At 43.4% G+C, this 19373-nt stretch overlaps 1 protein-coding gene across 2 annotated transcripts in view; it reads right to left on the bottom strand.

The window, feature by feature from the left end:
* The window catches only part of LOC149454738 (putative acyl-CoA dehydrogenase 6), a 147120-nt gene that overhangs the window by 58551 nt on the left and 69196 nt on the right, over positions 1 to 19373 (bottom strand). For both annotated transcript variants that reach the window (XM_089687131.1, XM_089687132.1), the window contains exon 4: positions 8854 to 8983. In XM_089687131.1, coding sequence (XP_089543257.1) covers positions 8854 to 8983 — 130 coding nt within the window. The remainder of the gene's footprint in view (positions 1 to 8853; positions 8984 to 19373) is intronic.

Genomic DNA, 19373 nt, shown 5'->3' with positions numbered 1-19373 from the left:
TGTTTTCACCTGGTGATCTGACTAGTAACATATCTCCTGTATTAGAGTGCCCCCACTCTGGATGTAGGAGCACAGGGGGCACCTTTGGACAGCAGCATTGTCAGTCTGGGGAGGAAGCGAGTCATAAATGTAGTAGCAGATTTAGATACACCAACAAATTGAAGTCAAACTCCAGCTCACATTTTAAATTCAGTTACAGCAATCATTTTTTTTCCTTTTGGGATAAAGGGTTTACATAAAAAGCTGATTTTAAGCACCTCTGTCAGTGTTGAATGGTTAGATCAGTATTTCTCAACCTTTTTTTCAGTCAAGGCACCCTTTAAAATTATGGACAGTCCAGAGGCACCCTTTAAAATTATGGACAGTCCCGAGGCACCCTTTAAAATTGTTGACCGTCTTGAGGCATCCTTTAAAATTATGGACCGTCCTGAGGCACCCTTTAAAATTATGGACCGTCCTGAGGCACCCTTTAAAATTATGGACAGTCCCGAGGCACCCCATTCTAAAATGTGAAAAAATATTCTAATAGTTTTATATAAAGCAGCAACATCCACACACGTAGGACACCCAACATTAGAGGTGATTTATTCTTCCAAAGCAAATCCACTTTTGAAAATTGGTACTGACTAGTATTCCAGTGTTTCTCCTCTCCCTCAGTTTTTCTCCATCACTGAGCCTATGTGACCCCAGCACTGATGGAGAGGGGCAGGGGAGGGTCAAACTTGGATGCTGTGCAGGCAACTGACATCCTCCTTATCAACTGATGATGTCATTAGTTGTCAGGACGCTAGTGGTTAGAAGGTCGTAATGGTGCACAATGAAAACCTGTGGCTTTGTATAACTAAAAGGCAGGCTTGCTCCACCTGCTGTATACAAGTTTTAGGCAATGTGTAGACATTTTGCCAAGGCACCCCTGAAGGAACCTCAAGGCACCCTGGTTGAGAAAGGCTGGGTTAGATGATGGCTTCCACACTTTTCAATCAGCAAACCAGGACTTGTACAAAGATAACAAATTTAGACACTTTTCTGACCTGTGATGTAAAACGTATCGCCGCCAGACAGTCTTATGACAGGTGCACTTTAAAGAAACATATGGCCTGTCAGTTTGGATTGGTACCACTCATACCTCATGCCAGCCACCAGTGTAAGCTCCTGTCCTGTTGAATGGATTTAAATTTCAAGACAGTGTATAGAGCAGGGGTGGCGAACAAGTTAGACACAAAGAGCCAAAATTTTAAACTGTGAAAGTCAGAGAGCCACACCACGCAGTGACCTGCCAAAACAGACAAACACTCACACAAAAACACATAATTAAAACCATATTATTCACCATAACACTTTCTTCCCCTTACAAAACACAGGGATGACCAGAGACTGCGGACAGCACAGGGATGACCAGAGACTGCGGACAGCACAGGGATGACCAGAGACTGCTGACAGCACAGGGATGACCAGAGACTGCGGACACAGCACAGGGATGACCAGAGACTGCGGACAGCACAGGGATGACCAGAGACTGCGGACAGCACAGGAGATGACCAGAGACTGCGGACAGCACAGGGATGACCAGAGACTGCGGACACAGCACAGGGATGACCAGAGACTGCGGACAGCACAGGGATGACCAGAGACTGCGGACACAGTACAGGGATGGCCAGAGACTGCAGACACAGTACAGGGATGACCAGAGACTGCGGACAGCACAGGGATGACCAGAGACTGCGGACACAGCACAGGGATGACCAGAGACTGCGGACAGCACAGGGGTGACCAGAGACTGCGGACACAGCACAGGGATGACCAGAGACTGCGGACAGCACAGGGATGACCAGAGACTGCGGACAGTACAGGAGATGACCAGAGACTGCGGACAGCACAGGGATGACCAGAGACTGCGGACAGCACAGGGATGACCAGAGACTGCGGACAGTACAGATGACTGCTGACCTTTGGGGAGGTGGGGAGCGGGTACCTGAATTTGACAGGTACCCGCTCTTACTTCCGCAGAGTTTTTGTTTGATCTTACCTGTTCCTCGATCCAGCCGCGCGCTGTCTTCCCGGCTTCTGTAATGGCGCTCGGCATGACAGCTGGGTGCCCAGTGCGCATGAGCGAGAAGCACTTGAGCTTTGTGATTGGTCCGACAGCTTCTGGGATCTGTCATGTGTCCCAGGTACCGCCTTACCATTCCCAAAAAGCACCGCTTCTTGCGCATGCGCACTTGGCACCCGGCTGTCATGCCCAGTGCCCACACTACAGAAGCCGGAAGACAGCGCGCCGCTGGATAGAGGAACAGGTAAGATCAAAGAAGTAAGAGCAAAGAGCCGCATTCATTTTGGCCGGGAGCCGCATGCGGCTCGAGAGCCGCGTGTTCGCCACCCCTGGTATAGAGGATGAGAGCAATTTAATATAAAGAAGGAATAATGGCAGATGCACAAAATGCAGCTTCAAAATGATTTTACTATTTTTTTTAATATATACAGACAAATTGAGATTTTTTTTTTTGTCTGCCTTCAACAGTTCAGCAAGAACTATTTTAAATTATATATCAGACATGCCTCCACATTGCTTTGCATAAGTAATTTTCACTTACTCTGCAGTGTCAACGGCATTATGCAAATCGCTCTGCAGATTTGACCTTTAAAATAGGAGAAGGCATGGATAACGTCTAAATTACAGGATGAGAACGGTCCGCTCTTTTTTTTTTAAGCAAGCTGCTACGGCACACTTCCATGGCGGAATGGCAAATATCATTTTGCGGCGTATCTCCTTCAAACATCTTCAATTTATTTTCACATTTCTAGTTCCTTTAAGGTGTGTGAATTAACGGGATGCTCAGACGGACAGGGCCATTATTTAGCTTTTCCATTTTTCAAGCAAATTACCGAATCACAAAACTCTATTATGCCATTTTGTAGCAACAAAGTTCACTTGTCGTGCTGGAACTTGTTATATAACGTGTCTCATTAAAAGAAAATTTTTAAAAAATGAAGCTTTTTTTTTTTTTTTAGAAGAGAGCAGTCACTGTGACTTAGCAGACAGGCTAGGTGCACAAGCAAAATTTTGCATTAATATTTTCAATAGTCTTGTTTTTATCACGATATCTTCTTTTAAGGGTTTCATGTACATGGTTGCTGTTTGCCAATTCAATCCAACCAAATGCCAAGTCTATGATCAAAGCCCACTCAATATGGATCATGTCAAACCAGTAAGACCTCCTACAGCTCGCTGACTTCCTAGTGCAGAGGTGTCAAACACAAGGCCCGCGGGCCGAATCCAGCCTTCCAGGCCATTTCATGTGGCCCTTGCACCTCTCCTGCAGGTAACCCCTTGTCTCCGCCCCCACCTTGTCTCCTCTGCCAAATCCTGCACCAGTCAGTGCAGCTGAAGCACCCCCTCATCTCTACTTCCTGTCAGCGACCGACTGGCGGTAGCCTCTAGCAGCCCACTGGCCGGAATCCCCCAGGGCGCGGAGTCTAAGCCTCAGTCTGCTGGTTCACCAGAGCCCCTGATGGTGGGGATGGACTTGAAGCAGCCTGAGACCAGGTCGCAACCCCCGAGGAACACCAGCTGTGGTAGAGGCGGAAGCCAATGGCGTAGAGCAGGTGAGAACCAGATGTGAAGAGGTATGCGTGATCAGACGGGCCAGGTCAGTAACAGCGGAGCAGACAGTGCAGAGTGGCAGGCAGAAGAATAACAGGTCACAAGCCAGGTTCAGTAACAGGAGGTCAGGCAATCAGGAACAGGTACAGAATAGTCAGGACGTAGCCAGGGGTCAGAGCAGAAGAAGGCAGCAGTATCAGGACAGACTTGGGTCGGCAACAAGGTATCAGGAACACATGAATAATCAGGAACACAGGAACAGGACAAGACCAGAAGGCGATTTGGAGATGCACAGGGCAGGTTTAAATAGGCCGCCCTGTGCTCTCATTGGTGCGGCCGCGATCGCTAGTGCACATGCGCGGCCGCCGCCGCGATTGCCTAGGATTCAGTGCTCGCTGGATCGGACGAGTCAGCGCTCTGCGCATGCGCACACCCCCGAGGCGCTGGGATCCCTGACACTTCCCCTAGTCTCAGCATTCAGCAGACTCTGGTAACTGACTCTACTCCTCCTCTGGTCCTCCTCCAGACACTGCACTTTCTGATTTCCAGCTCTGTCTCCAATGGGGTGCATGGTGATGTTAGGGAGGGTATGGGATTCTTGACATCTGATGTAATGGGAGGGCGGGGTGCTCTGGACATCCAGTCTTACAGATACAACCGGCCCTTTAAGAGCAACCATAAAACTGATACGGCCCACGATGGAATGGTGTTTGACACCCCTGTCCTTGTGTGTTGAGGATTTTGTCTATTCTGGTTTCATTTTGTTTACAAGCTGCTACCAGCTTGTATAGAAGCCAATGAAACCAGTCTCAGGTTGATCGGCTGCTTTGGAGGGCAGAGGAGAGATAAGACCTCAGATCTCTCCATAAAGAGACCCATGCTGTCCCATGGGATGTTGTTCATCCCTTGTGATAAGATTACGTTCATAAAAAAAAATTAAAGGTACAGTGTAAAAAATAGATTTAAATAAAATAGAAAAAAATTTGAAGTGCCCCCATCCACCTGTACTCATGCGAAAATGCGAGTCCCGCCCGCATATGTAGATGGTGATCGTGCCACATATGTGAGGTATTGCTGCGGATGTCAGATTGACAGCAATAATGCTAGCACCAGACCTTCTGTGTAACTCTAAACTGGTAACTGTAAAGGCTTTTAAAACATAATCTATGAAAACATTAAGGTACTGTAATTTATCGCCAATCCACAGGATAAGTTCACTTTCGTAAAAAAAAGGAAAAAATATTGCATTTATTTTTTATACTAGGAGCCTGCAAAGCACTGCACCTGCAAAGCACATTGCGGGTGCAATCTCAGGCTCCTGCAGAATGCCAGTGCTTCTGTCTGCTTGTACCTCATGCTGTTACTGAATGACAGGAGGCATCAATTAACTACCTAGAGCGCTCAACAGCACCCTGGTAGGTCATTCAAAACTACAAGTCATCGGCAGCAAAGGCTGTCAGTACTTGAACTCTCCCATTCACAGGAATCTGTGAATGAATGAAGCGGCTGGGTAGGTAGAGCCCTGCACTCTGCTTTTTTAAAATATTGTGACAGTGGGTGTGGGGAGAGGATCCCCGGTCCACTGTCACATAGGGGGGTAGAAAGGGGGGGGGGACAGGGGCTGCTGCAACAGTAACATATTAAATGCTACACCCTGAATATGGGTGTAACATGTTAAAAAAGGTGAACTTATCCTTTAAAGCCTGACATGTTTGCTATCCATGTACTTGGTGTAACATCATTGTTTTATAGTCTACCAAAAGAATTCTATTATATTGTGTTTGTGTTCACTAAAATTCAATAAAGTGCAATTTTTCCTGAAAATTTGTGTTTGATAACCTGCTGCGCAAATATCGTGTGAAATAAAAAAAAATTGCAATACCCAGCATTTTATTCTCCAGGGACTTTGCTTTTAGAACATACTGTATATATTTTTTGGGGGTTCTAAGTAATTGTTTAGCAAAAGATACAGATCTTCGCTCTCTTGTAAAGCAGTTGTTTTCTTTATCTGATCCTATGTCACTACAGAACATGTCAACATGAAAATGTCGAATTTTAAGAGTCTTCCAATGGCTGTAGCTCATCTTTTGCAGGTTATACTTTTTGACATTTTTAAAACTCAGCAACAGAGTTACTTTAGTCAAAAAAAAAAAGTTTCTAGGTAAGTTGTTCTAACAACTATGGCAGAGTCAAACAAGCAGTGACTTGGCACTCCGCGGAAACCCATCCGTATTAGCTGGATTGTGAAACCGCTAAACAGCCTCGACAACAGGGAAGGCGAGCAATCCCTTTAATGAAACAAAGTAATCACTTTGGCTGAAACATTAGTCAATTGGCCGTTTAAGCTGTCTCCTGTGGGCACGCTTTATGGCAATTATTGCTAGAAAGATGGGCACTCTCAGAGGCCAAGAGCCTGGCACTGTTCCCGAGTCATAGGCTTGATTTGTTATACTGAAAGCCCAACAGCAAGCTGACGGATGGCCAGCCAAACCAACGGCTTCAATTATTTAAAGAACCAATAATGTAAATGTGGAGGTTTAGTTTGTATGGAAAAGACCTGCTTCAAAGAACTGAAAACTCAACTCTAGATAAAACTTTTTTGGATAGAGTAAGAAGGCATTAAAACCTCAGTCAGGTTTTTAGTCCTCCAAGTCCCTCTTTCCCCTCTGGTCCTTCTGAGGGTCCTCCATTAGAGGCACTGGTGTACTTGTGCTTTTTTATTTATGTATTTATTACAGGTACTTACAGTATATAATGCCATCAATTTACGCAGTGCTCTACATACAGTACTGTGCAAAAGTTATAGGTAGGTGTGAAGGAATGCTTTCAAAAATATATATTCTGGGTTTTTTTTTAATTTACAAAATGCAAAGTGAGCAAACAGAAGAAAAATCGAAATCAATATTTGGTGTGACTACCCTTTGGCTTCAAACCAGCATCAATTTAATTCAACAAGCTCTTTTGAAGAAGCACAAAGAAACAGGCAACACTGAGGACCGGAGATGCAGTGATTAGCCAAGGAAACTTAATGCAGCAGATGAAAGTGTATTCATACAACTCACATTGTATGAATGTGAGTTAGGGACCTTAGATTGTACGCCCCTTGAGGGTTAGGGACTGATGTGAATGTACAATATATATGTGTGTAAAGCGCTGTGTAAATTGACGGCACTATATAAGTACCAGTAATAATAATAATACATAATAATAATAATGAAAGACACATCATGCTTACTTCCCTTCTATATCGGAAGATGTCCAGCAGTGCCATCAGCAGAGAACTTGCAGAAACCAGTAGGACCCAAGCAAACCCAACTACTGTTTGGAGAAGTCTAGCCAGAAGTGGTCTTCAAGGAAAAATTGCACCAAAAAGGTATAACTCCGATGTGAAAACAAGGTTAAGCGACTCAGCTATGCCCAAAAACATAGGAACTGGGGTACAGAAAAATGACAGCAGGTGCTCTGAACTGATGACTGATATTTGGCTGTAGCAGGAGGCAGTTTATTCACCGAAGAGCTGGAGAGCGGTACAATAATGAGTGTCTGCAGGCAATAGTGAATCATTGTGGAGATTCCTTGCAAGTCTGGGGCTACATTTCTACAAATGGAGTTGGAGATTTGGTCAGGATCAAAGCTGAGAAATACAGGCAGATACTTATCCATCATGCCATACCATCAGGGAGGAGTGTGACTGGCCCTAAATTTATTCTGTAGAAGGACGACCCCAAAAATACAACCAATGTCATTAAGGACTATCTTTAGTGTAAAGAAGAACAAGGAGTCCTGAAAGTGATGGTATGGACACCACAGAGCCCTGAACTCAACATCATGGGGGTTGATTTAATAAAACTGAAGAGTGCATAATCTAGTGCAGCTGTGCACAGTAGCCAATCAGCTTGTTCAATTAAACTTTGACAAAAAAAAAACCTGGAAGCTGACTGGTTTCTATGAAGAAATGCACCAGATTTTGCAATTTCCACTTTTAGTAAATCAACCCCATGGAGTCTGCCTGGGATTAGATGAAAAGACAGAAGGATTTGAGACAGCCTACATCCGCAGAAGATCTGTGGTTAGTTCTCCAAGATGTTTGGAAAAACCTACCTCCGAGTTCCTTCAAAAAGTGCGTGCAAGTGTACTTAGAAGAATTGATGCTGTTTTGAAGGCAAAGGGTGGTCACGCAAAATATTGATTTAATTTGGATTTTCCTTCTGTTCATTTATTTTCCATTTTGTTAGCTGATAAAAATAAACTATTAACACTTCTATTTCTGAAAGCATTCTCCATTTACACCATTTTTCACACCTGACTAAAACTTTTGCACAACACTGTATATTGTACATTCACATCAGTCACTGCCCCCAAAGAGCTTACAATCTAAGGTCCCTAACTCACATTTATACATACACATTCTAGGGCCAATTTAGGCAGGAGCTAATTAACCTACCAGCATGTCTTTGGAATGTAGGAGGAAACCAGAGTATCTGGAGGAAACCCATGCAGGCACAGGGAGAACATGCAAACTCTGTGTAGGTAATGCCATGGTTGGTATGGTATTGTGGTCATTTTGCTATAAATCATCAACTGATATGGTTCTTATATGTTTTTGAGCACCTCCGCTGAACTGGAAGGTTTGTCTAATAGATAAATATTATATAGAAACATAAGAGTGATGACAGAAAAAAAGATCAAGTAGTCCGTGAAGTCTGCCTCATTTTTATTTATGAACTTTTTTTGAATAAATTATGTTGTATACATGAAAAGTCATTAAGGATGTAACTGTTGTGCAAGTTGCAAAGTAAATGTTTGTGGCAATCAAGTATGCTGGACTGGTCTCCCATTCTTTCTAAGAAGACATTGGTGTAGTCAATGCCTGGTTAAGGAAGATGGTAGGGATCTCTGTGGTGAGGTGTTGGTAGGTGGTAGTTGACCCCAGCTAAGCACTGTGATGCCACTTAGATAAAGCAGGCAGACCACTCAAGGTTGCAGCATCACCCTGGCATGGGTGTAGCTTAGGCCCTTCAGTGCCTGGAGCTGCCTGGAATAGAGAGGCTTCCCAGGACAAGGAGTTCCCCTGACAGTATTGAACAACGTAGTAGTGAGCCGTGAGGATTGGATTCTGAGGCTTAGACAAACCTGCTAGAAGTGGCATTACCAGTTCAGCTTTAAACTACTCATATAAATGGTAATATTGTTAAACCAGCTGCAATGTCATGTGACTTTGAGAGTACAATTAATCATTAATTTGTCATTACCTTGCCAGTGCTGGAGTAGCCATGTCAGACTGGACTCCTATGGCCATGGGTATCCCGCCACAATTGATATTTCCAAGTTCTTCTGCAATGGCCATGCTGTATGAAAAGTCCAAACCCATTCCACCATATTCTACAAACACAAAAAAGAAAATATTCATTAATTTATGAATAGGTTTATTAGTTCACTTAATATTCATTTATTCATCAATTCTTTCAAATTCCAGTGGCCATTTTTGCTACTAACAGAGAATGTTTTAAAAAAAAATTACAAAAACGTGGTTATCAGTAACAATTCTAGTTTAGCTGAAGTGAATCTGTGCCCAGACTCTAAATATTAAACATTTACAGAATATTAACAAGCAGTAAAAGCGCTTTCATCCTCAAACTTCACTAAAGAGATTCTGAAATAACAGCTCTCATTTTCTCTGGAAAGAGAGCAGACTCTCTGTACCAGGTACTGTTAGGGATGCTTATTGGTTGGTATCAGCCAGTTCAACAGAAACTAGCCAACATTCAGCCAGTGTGTACAGCAGCCTGTCTGGCCTCTTCAATAGGCATGTTGGAAAACCAGTAGCTAGTGGCTGCTAGCACTGACTGGAGTGTTCTGGTGGGGGGTTGTCACTGTAATAATATTGCATAGTTAGTAGAGCGAGCTCCTTTGCGGGCTGAACGAAAAATACTTACAGTGTGTACAAGGCATTAGTGAAATCAAATAAAAAGGTAAAAAGGTACATTCCATACCTGGACAGAGGTCCCAGGGGACCACCCTCCCCCAAGCTCCAGCCAATGTTCAACATGAAACGTCAATGTGCTATCAAGGAGTATCTGGCAGCAACACTGTAGAGTTGTTATGAAGTCATTTTGATCATATTTCTTGGGTACCCCTGTTAGGTAGGTATCTTTTTATAATGGCAGAGCAGTATTTACCAGCTGTTTCAGGAATGCTGCTGTGAGTGTATGGCTTTTCTAGCGTAAAATAGGAGGAGGACTAGTAGTGTCTGCTTTGAAAAGGGGGGGGGGCAATATTCGACAAGACCCGATAAGCAAATACCTGGACAATGGCAGGACATGCCCAGAAGATGTGGATAGAATCACCCAGTGGGCGGGAGCATCTCCAGCAGTTTTGGGAAGTGCTCGGATCCATTTTATGTACTCTGTATGTGGTGAAATAGGCTCTGTGAGCTATTTTGAATTGAATAAGCCTGTCCCTGAGGGAAATCAATTGTTTGAAGGGAAAGTTCCATATGTTGGACTGTCATCACCATCGAGATCTGGTATAACCTTTAGCCATTTCTGCCAAAGAGAAGTCAAGTCCATAAGGGTGACCATGCTCAGATAGTTGTAGAGTACGGACATGGGTTTCACAGAGCATTCAGTCCTGATGACGTGTTCAAGGTCCGATGAGAAAAAAACTATATGTGACTGAGAAAATTGGCTACCAAAAGAGTGGGATAGTTGCCTTGATCTACCAGTTGGGAAATCATTTTAATTTTGTACTGGTCTAAGCTTGAGGGCCTGGACGGGAGTACAGCTGGGGTAAAGCGGGCTTGAGTCAAAGAGCAGTATTCAGAGAAACCATCTGCGGAGTGTGGGTTTCGAAACCTAATCCCACTCTTCGGGCCCTAAGGGTGGTAAGCATGGATGGAGTCAGAGAGTAAAGAGCTTTAGGACCCTGGAAGAGAAGGGACTGGGAAGATTCTAGGGATGATAGGACCTCATCCTCCAGGACTGTGACATTGCTTTTGATTTTTACTTATTCTAATAAACTTTAGACATTGCATTAAACTGATCAGATTGATGTAGGCAAATTTACCAACTGATCATTTTAGACATTCAATGAGATCAACCCATTGATCATAGCATGAACCTCGAATATGTGCATAGCTAGATCACCTAGAGCAAATAGAACACAGGGATGTGAAGAATTGTGAAAAAAGGAGGACAGAATGGTAAATATAAATGAGACAATAATGAACATGTCACCGAACTGTTATAAAGGTGAACTTGCCCATTAATTCTCTGTATTACCATGGGCAATCATGATGTTCATAAATCCCATTTCTTACTCCTCTTGGAATAACATATGTCAAGTTTATTTTCTCCTCAGCAAACTTTAGCGTGATTTGTTATGTCCCTTCCGTTCACAGTATGTTAATAGCTGCGTGATACAAATACAGTAATTGCCTTCTGGGTAAAGGGGAAGAAGAACAGGTCGTGACATTTCTGGAAAAATACGGTGTAAGGGAGAAGAGAGAGCAAGAAGACCAGACTGTTTCATACATCTAATCATCCCTTCTCAGATTAAGGTCAGTCAGCCCTGAGACTAACGTCTCGATTTTTTCTCCTCCGCGGGTCTTAGCGTGGCACCTGCCACCCCGGGAATTGGACATGAACGAAGATGACAGCTTTCTGAAGTGCCAGTGTATTTAATTAGTGCTATTTAATACAGCTCGTAAATGATAAGATTATCATCTAAATGGCCAAGTGACACCAAGTTAGAAATCATTAGATGTTAGGGAAAGTTCTAGCAAAAATAAGATACTGAGAAACTCGTGCAATTAACTCCTTTGGAATGCAACATAGACCACACTTTTTTATAAAGGTCACATAGAGGGGAAGAGATAAAAAGAAAGGTGTTTCCAGTGAGTGGTACTGTTGGTGTTGCTATACCATACAAATATATTTTAGACAATTTTATGCTTCCACCCTTTCAGTAACAGTACAGGGAGGCCCTTTTCTGTTCCATCATGACTGTGCCCCTGTATACAAACCCAGTTACATCAAGACATGGTTTGATGAGTATGGTGTAGAACAATGGTCTCCAAACTGTGACCCATGGGCCGAATGCAGCTCTTTGCTTGCCTATATGTGGCCCTTGGGGCACTGTTTCTCACACTGATGTGAGGCACTATTCCTCCCAAAAACACCAATGATGGGGCTCATTCCTTCCACTGACACTAAAGATGAGGCACTATTTCTTCCACCAACACCAGCACTGAATATTCCACTGACACCAATGATGGGGTACCATTCCTCCCACTGACGCCAATGATGGGGCACTATTCCTCTTCCTACTGACCACAGCAGTTGTATAATTTTTTTTTTACTCTCACAGACTACCAAGCCTGAGAAATTGTCTACTCCCACTGACACTGGGGCATTTTCTACCCCCAAACTGGCCACAGTTTTGCCCTCCTAAAATCTGGTTTAGTAAGCTGACCCTTTGTTTACAAAGTTTGGAGACCCCTGCTGTAGAAGAACTTGCATGTGATGCACAGAACCCTGACCTCAACCCTACTGAACACCACTGGGATGACTAGGAATGCCAATTGCAAGCCAGGTCTCCTTATCAAACTTTAGTACCTAACCTCAAAAATGTTATTTTGGCTGAATGGGCACAAATGCTCACAGATACACTCCAAAATCTTGTGGAAAGGCTTGCCTGAAGAGTGGAGGCCATTATAGCCATAAAGAGAGGTCAACTCCACATTAATGCCCATGGACACCATCTGTGCACTGGTCACCTCCAGGTTGCCATTTTGCATTGCATTGTACAGAAAATTACAGTGCTGTAGATTGAAAAGGAAAGGTAATTTCACAAAAATTTTATTACAATATGGTTTTTGTCGCAACTGTATATGCTATATTATTTTTTTTTCCTTTGCTATTTTTCCCACAAATGTGGAGTTAGTTTGCAGTACACAGATCTGGCCATCAGTGCTGCTGCTGAATACCCACACATGGTATCCTAACAGCTGTTAAGACAAGGTCACTACCCCTACCCCTGTGTCCGAGTACAAACAGGTTAAGCAATTCACATGTTCCCTCCTACATTACATCACCACCAACTCAGCCAAATCCAGCCAGATTGGGCAACTGTCATCTGAGATCTACGGCTACCTTTAGATTAGGGACGGTTCCTGCGGCTTCCAAAGTTTTTTCTGACTACTGTGCATAAAGAAAGTCATTTTCTGCTGTTAACAAACAAGCCATTTTATAGCATCATAATGTGAAGCCATTATTAAGCACATCAGAGTAGAAGTTCATCTTTTTGGAAAAAAAAGAGATAAAAAAAAAAAAAGGTCTGCAAGTTAATAAAAAAATCACACTAAATAACAGCGAATATTTCCCTTTTCTCGAAGACTCAGCTAATGGCCGTATGATATGAAGCACTAACCATATATTAGTATTCCGTTCACAAGACAGAATAGCAAATTAGCCTGTTCTTGCTGAAGAGCGAGACAATAACCGACAAAGACTATTATATAAGCATTCTTGCAAAAAGAAGGTCTAGTCAGATAATAGTCACATTGCATGTTAAATAACATGAAAATCAAAAAGCTATCGAAAGGATCTTATACAGTTTTAAAACAGTCAAAGAAAGTTGCATTTACAAGTAACCACCCAAAACAGAGCTATTGCAGTGGTCCCAAACCTCAGCAGTCCAACCCACCCCCTTCAATGTGTTCCAGTTAACAGCACTGCTCAGGAACGTTAAAGCAAAATTCAAGTAGAAGGATCTGCTGACTTCCACTGTCTGAATCTGTAAATGCCCATCCTCTGGAACTCTCTACCCCAATTGACCAGACTATCGCCTACTCTGTTCCCTTTAGGCGATCTCTGAAAACCTATCTCTTCAGGGAAGCCTATCTTGCCCTCAGCTAATAATGGAATCTTCTACTCTTCCTACCAGTCCATCCCCCCACAGTTACTACCTTTTGTACCACTAGCCCCTCCCTCCTAGATTGTAAGCTCCAAAGAGCAGGGCCCGCCTATCCCTCTTGTATTGAACTGTATTGTTGCTGTATTGTCTCCTGTTATATTGTAAAGCGCTGAGCAAACTGTTGGCGCTGTATAAATCCTGTATAATAATAATAATGGCTGTAAATATATTATGTATGCACTTCCTGTCCCTGGTTGTTGGCTTTGAAACCCTGGAAGGAGGAAGTGGAGAGAGAAAAAGTCTCAGCCACATGTTCTGTCCATGCTGTTAAATCCTGAACCAGAAGAAACTATTATAAACTACTACGGAGGAATTGAAGCACTGAGTAGATAGTCGGACTCTGAGCTGCCAAACAACAGTTCCTGCTGGTGAGAAGTTCCATTCCAGGCCGTTCAGACAACATTTGGAGGATACCCCTGTGACTGCTGATCTTGTCTTCAGGTATCCTGTTTGGTGAAGGCCATTTCTCATAACTCCCCCCAAAACTACACAAGTCTAGCTTTAACTACTCTTAGAGTGGAGGTTCAGTCAAAAAATAAACGTACTCAGCTACAAAACTGTAGCTGCTGACTTTTTAAAAACAGACACTCACCTGTCCCATGATCCCATGGTGTGCTCACACCAGCCAGGTTCACTGTTCGTCCTGTGCCCCCGGCATCTACAGTGTGGACAGCCAGCCGTGACAGCTTGCGGCTTCACAGCCAGGTGCCTACTGCACATACACGAGCAATGCTGTGCTTTGTGAATGGAGACGTAGTCTTCTGGGACCTGTCACGTGTCCAAGAATACTACGGGGAGGGGAGAGGACAACTTCTGATCCCCTAGGCAATTGCAGCGGAAGCGGGTATCTGTTAAATTCGGTTACCCCCTCCCCCCCGCTCCCCAAAGGTGCCAATCCTTAATGGGGAGTGGGGGACAAAGCCCTAAAGTGGAACTTTCCATTTTGGGTGCAGTTCCATTTAATAAACGTTCCCTCCCCCTACGTATACTACATACCCTGTTTAAAAAAGATCTGTGTAGTGGCGTTCCTTTCAATTAAGACAGTTTGTTGCAATGCTCCCTAAACCCTTAAGGACAATGGTGGATTTGAACCCATTTGAACAATCATTTAGTACAGGTAGGGCATGGAAGCATGGTACATCTCGAATATATAAAATCCTTACTGCCATAACAGAAGTTGCTCCCCCTCCGTATATGGAAAAATGGGAAAGGGAACTTGAATATCATTTTATGAGCAACAAAGAAAGAAAATATTTAGATTAGCACATGGAGTGGAAGATATGAAGGTGGTGGAAATGAACTATAAATGTTTATCTAGGTGGTGTATTACACCAAGTGTGGCACATAAGCAACAAGCAGATAAATCACCTATGTGTTGGAGGGGTTGTGGGATTAAGGGCACAATGGCACATATGTGGTGGGAGTGTCCAAAATCCAGGAATATTGGGAAGAAATAATTCACCAAATACAGCAGGTAACTAGGGTCGATGTCCCGAAAGACCCAGGTGTACATTTCTATTTAATAAAACGGAGAGCACAGTAGAAAAATATAAGAATTCCACCTTATAAATGCAGCGAATGGACTTATACAGAGATTTTGGCAGGAACAAGAGGTACCGTAAATAAAGGACTGGATAAGTAGGGTCGATCACGTGCTTATCCATTTTAACTGGTTGTCGGTGTGATTTCAATATTGCTAGCACCTGTTAATTGATACAGGTGAGTTTAATTATAAATTACAGACACATCACAAACTTGGAATACAATTATTTCTTACAATTTTGAGAAGGTGCCAATAATTTTTTCTAGTCCACTTACTTGTCATACCAGTACAAACAAAAGAAATAAACATGAGAATGCCTAAACATTTGTAATTGCAACAATTTTCTGGGTGAAGTGGTGCATTATCTTACCCCCGGTTCACATACAGTGGGGCAAAAAAGTATTTAGTCAGCCACCAATTGTGCAAGTTCTCCCACTTAAAAAGATGAGAGAGGCCTGTAATTGGCATCATAGGTAGACCTCAACTATGACAGACAAAATGAGAAAAAAAATCCAGACAATCACATTGGCTGATTTGGAAAGAATTTATTTGCAAATTATGGTGGAAAATAAGTATTTGGTCAAAATCAAAAGTTCATATCTCAATACTTTGTTATATATCCTTTGTTGGCAATGACAGAGGTCAAACGTTTCCTGTAAGTCTTCACAAGGTTGGCACACATTGTTGCTGGTATGTTGGCCCATTCCTCCATGCAGATCTCCTCTAGAGCAGTGATGTTTTGGGGCTGTCGCTGGGCAACACGGACTTTCAACTCCCTCCAAAGGTTTTCTATGGGGTTGAGATCTGGAGACTGGCTAGGCCACTCCAGGACCTTGAAATGCTTCTTACGAAGCCACTCCTTCGTTGAACGGGCGGTATGTTTGGGATCATTGTCATGTTGGAAGACCCAGCCACATTTCATCTTCAATGCCCTTGCTGATGGAAGGAGGTTTGCACTCAAAATCTCACGATACATGGCCCCATTCATTCTGTCCTGTACATGGATCAGTTGTCCTGGTCCCTTTGCGGAGAAACAGCCCCAAAGCATGATGTTGCCACCCCCATGCTTCACAGTAGGTATGGTGTTCTTTTGATGCAACTCAGCATTCTCTCTCCTCCAAACATGACGAGTTGTGTTTCTACCAAACAGTTCTATTTTGGCTTCATCTGACCATATGACATTCTCCCAATCCTCTTCTGGATCATCCAAATGCTTTCTAGCAAACTTCAGACGGGCCCGGACATGTACTGGCTTAAGCAGGGGGAAACGTCTGGCACTGCAGAATCTGAGTCCCTGGCGGCGTAGTGTGTTACTGATGGTAGCCTTTGTTATGTTGGTCCCAGCTCTCTGCAGGTCATTCACTAGGTCCCCCCCGTGTGGTCCTGGGATTTTTGCTCACCGTTCTTGTGATCATTTTGACCCCACGGGGTGAGATCTTGCATGGAGCCCCAGATCGAGGGAGATTATCAGTGGTCTTGCATGTCTTCCATTTTCTAATTATTGCTCCCACAGTTGATTTGTTCACACTGAGCTGCTTGCCTATTGCAGATTCAGTCTTCCCAGCCTGGTGCAGGTCTACAATTTTGTTTCTGGTGTCCTTCAACAGCTCTTTGGTCTTCACCATAGTGGAGTTTGGAGTGTGACTGTTTGAGGTTGTGGACGGGTGTCTTTTATACTGATAACGAGTCCAAACAGGTACCATTGATACAGGTAATGAGTGCAGGAAAGAGAAGCCTCTTAAAGAAGAAGGTACAGGTCTGTGAGAGCCAGAAATCTTGCTTGTTTGTAGGTGACCAAATACTTATTTTCCACCATAATTTGCAAATAAATTCTTTCCAAATCAGCCAATGTGATTGTCTGGATTTGTTTTTCTCATTTTGTCTCTCATAGTTGAGGTCTACCTATGATGCCAATTACAGGCCTCTCTCATCTTTTTAAGTGGGAGAACTTGCACAATTGGTGACTGACTTAATACTTTTTTGCCCCACTGTATATGCGGCCCGCATTTTGCATGACCACGAGAGCCCATTCATTGAATGGACTCCCGTTCCCGTGACACACAGGGAAGAAGTCCCTGCACTTCTTTTGAAAACGCAGCCCGCACGGGAACCTCGGTTCCCAGTACGGTTGTGTTTTCCAGTGCAGGCGGCATGCCATTAGAATTAATGGCACCCGCCCGCGGTCCACATTTCTCTGTGCGGGTGCGACTGCATGGATTTTGGTTCAGATCCGCAGCGGCACCACCCGCACAGATGTGAACCTAGGGTTACAGAAATGCCAATATTTTTGGCCATGACTGTAGGTGGTTAATGAGGGTCAGGTGTGCACAGCAGACACACTGCAGTGCTGAGTGATGACCAGCAGATGGCAAAGGCTTATTGTTACATGTTCTAGTGGCTCTCTGATGAACATACAGAACGTAAAGATTTTTTTATTGACACAAATGCACTAAAGCAAACTCTGTGCAATGTATACAGGGAATCTGATATATTTGCATTCTTTGAAGAAGAGTGTTCCTTTAAAGGAAATATGTTATGCAATGTCAGGACAAACACTACACAGAGATGGAGTTTATTTCCCTATGGTAATATTTTTAAAGCAATATGATATTATTTATTTCCATCACCGCTTCTGTGTCTCCTGAGGACACATTTTGATATATTCTGTGATGACTTTTCGAAACAGGTGAATACCATACTGGAATACAAAGACCCCGGCTGTACCAGGCTATACTGGCAGACAAGGCAGCCGATCAGCTGCCTCTTTTGTCATCCTGCTGAAAAATGTTTTAGTGCCTAACAGCTGCACAATGGGCAATTCACAAACTTTAGATTAAAAAAAAAAAAACAAGATCATTTTTCAATCGGCTGCAAGAACACATTTCAGCAGCTCAGCAAAAGTGATTTGCAAATGTCACGGTGCGTGAACAGTGGGTACCCTTGACTCGAGAAACTAATAAAGTGAAAAGGAAGCAGAGGCCTGAGCTGTAACAAGTTTTCTAAGCTGGAAAGTAGAAAGTGGATGTTCTACAAGGTGATGGAAGTTTCACAGGAATGTGCAGACCCTTTTGGTGGACTCCGCTGAGATGAAGAATGCGGGTCTATCTGCATTGGTCATATATATTTATCAGTTGCTCCAAACTGGATGAAAGAGCCAGGAAGAAACTGGTCAGAGAGGCTACCAAGAGGCCTACAGCAACTCTGAAGCAGTTGTAGGAATTGATGACAAAGAGTGGTCATTGTGTGCATGTGACAATATCACAAATTCTCCACAAATGTGGCTTGTATGGGAGGGTTGCGAGAAAACAGCTACTCCGCAAAAAAGACAACATGCAGTCACGGCTGAGCTTTGCCAAAACGCACCTTGAAGATTCTGAGGCCACATGGAAAAAGGTGTTCTGGTCAGATGAGACAAAAAAAAAAAAAATTTGCCCCCAACACTAAATGGTATTTCTGGTGGAAATCCAATACAGCTCACCATCCAAATAACACCACTCCTACAGTAAATCATGGAGGTGGTAATATCTTGGTTTTTTTTTGGGGGGGGGGGAGGGGGTGGGTTCTCTAAAGCACTTGTCAGAATAGAAAGAAAAATGGATGGGGCACATTACTGTCAAATTCTTGAGAAAAATCTGCTGCCCTCTGTTAGAAAGTTGTCAATGGGTTTACTGTCCAACATGACAATGACCCAAAGCACACAGCAAAAATGACCACTCAGTGATTGAAGTAGAAAAAGGTGAATGTCCTTGCATGGCCTAGTCAGAGCCCAGACTTAAACCCCATTGAAAATTTGTAGAATGACTTGAAATTTGCAGTCCACAAATGGTCACCATCAAATTTAACTGAACTTGAGCAGTTCTGCAAAGAAGAGTGGCCAAATATTGCAAAGTCTAGATGTGCAAAGTTAGTAGAGACATATAGATTGTAAGCTCCAAGGGGCAGGGCCCTCGAACCCCTCGTGTATTGAATCGTATTGTTACTGTACTGTCTCGTGTACTGTCTCCCATTGTAATGTAAAGCGCTGAGCAAACTATTGGCGCTATGTAAATCCTGTATAATAATAATATTCCCAACAGACTAAAGGCTGGAACTAAACCCAGGATCCTGCATTCACTATATCTGGTCTCCCCTCCCTGGACCCTGCATTCACTATATCTGGTCTCCCTGGACCCTGCATTCACTATATCTGGTCTCCCCGGACCCCGCATTCACTATATCTGGTCTCCCCAGACCCTGCATTCACTATATCTGGTT

Source organism: Staurois parvus, unplaced genomic scaffold (genome assembly GCF_062004578.1).
Source record: "Staurois parvus isolate SC_StPar_1 unplaced genomic scaffold, SC_StPar_1.0 ptg000418l, whole genome shotgun sequence".
Lineage (NCBI taxonomy): Eukaryota > Metazoa > Chordata > Amphibia > Anura > Ranidae > Staurois > Staurois parvus.
This window is presented reverse-complemented; position numbering and strand designations above follow the sequence as displayed.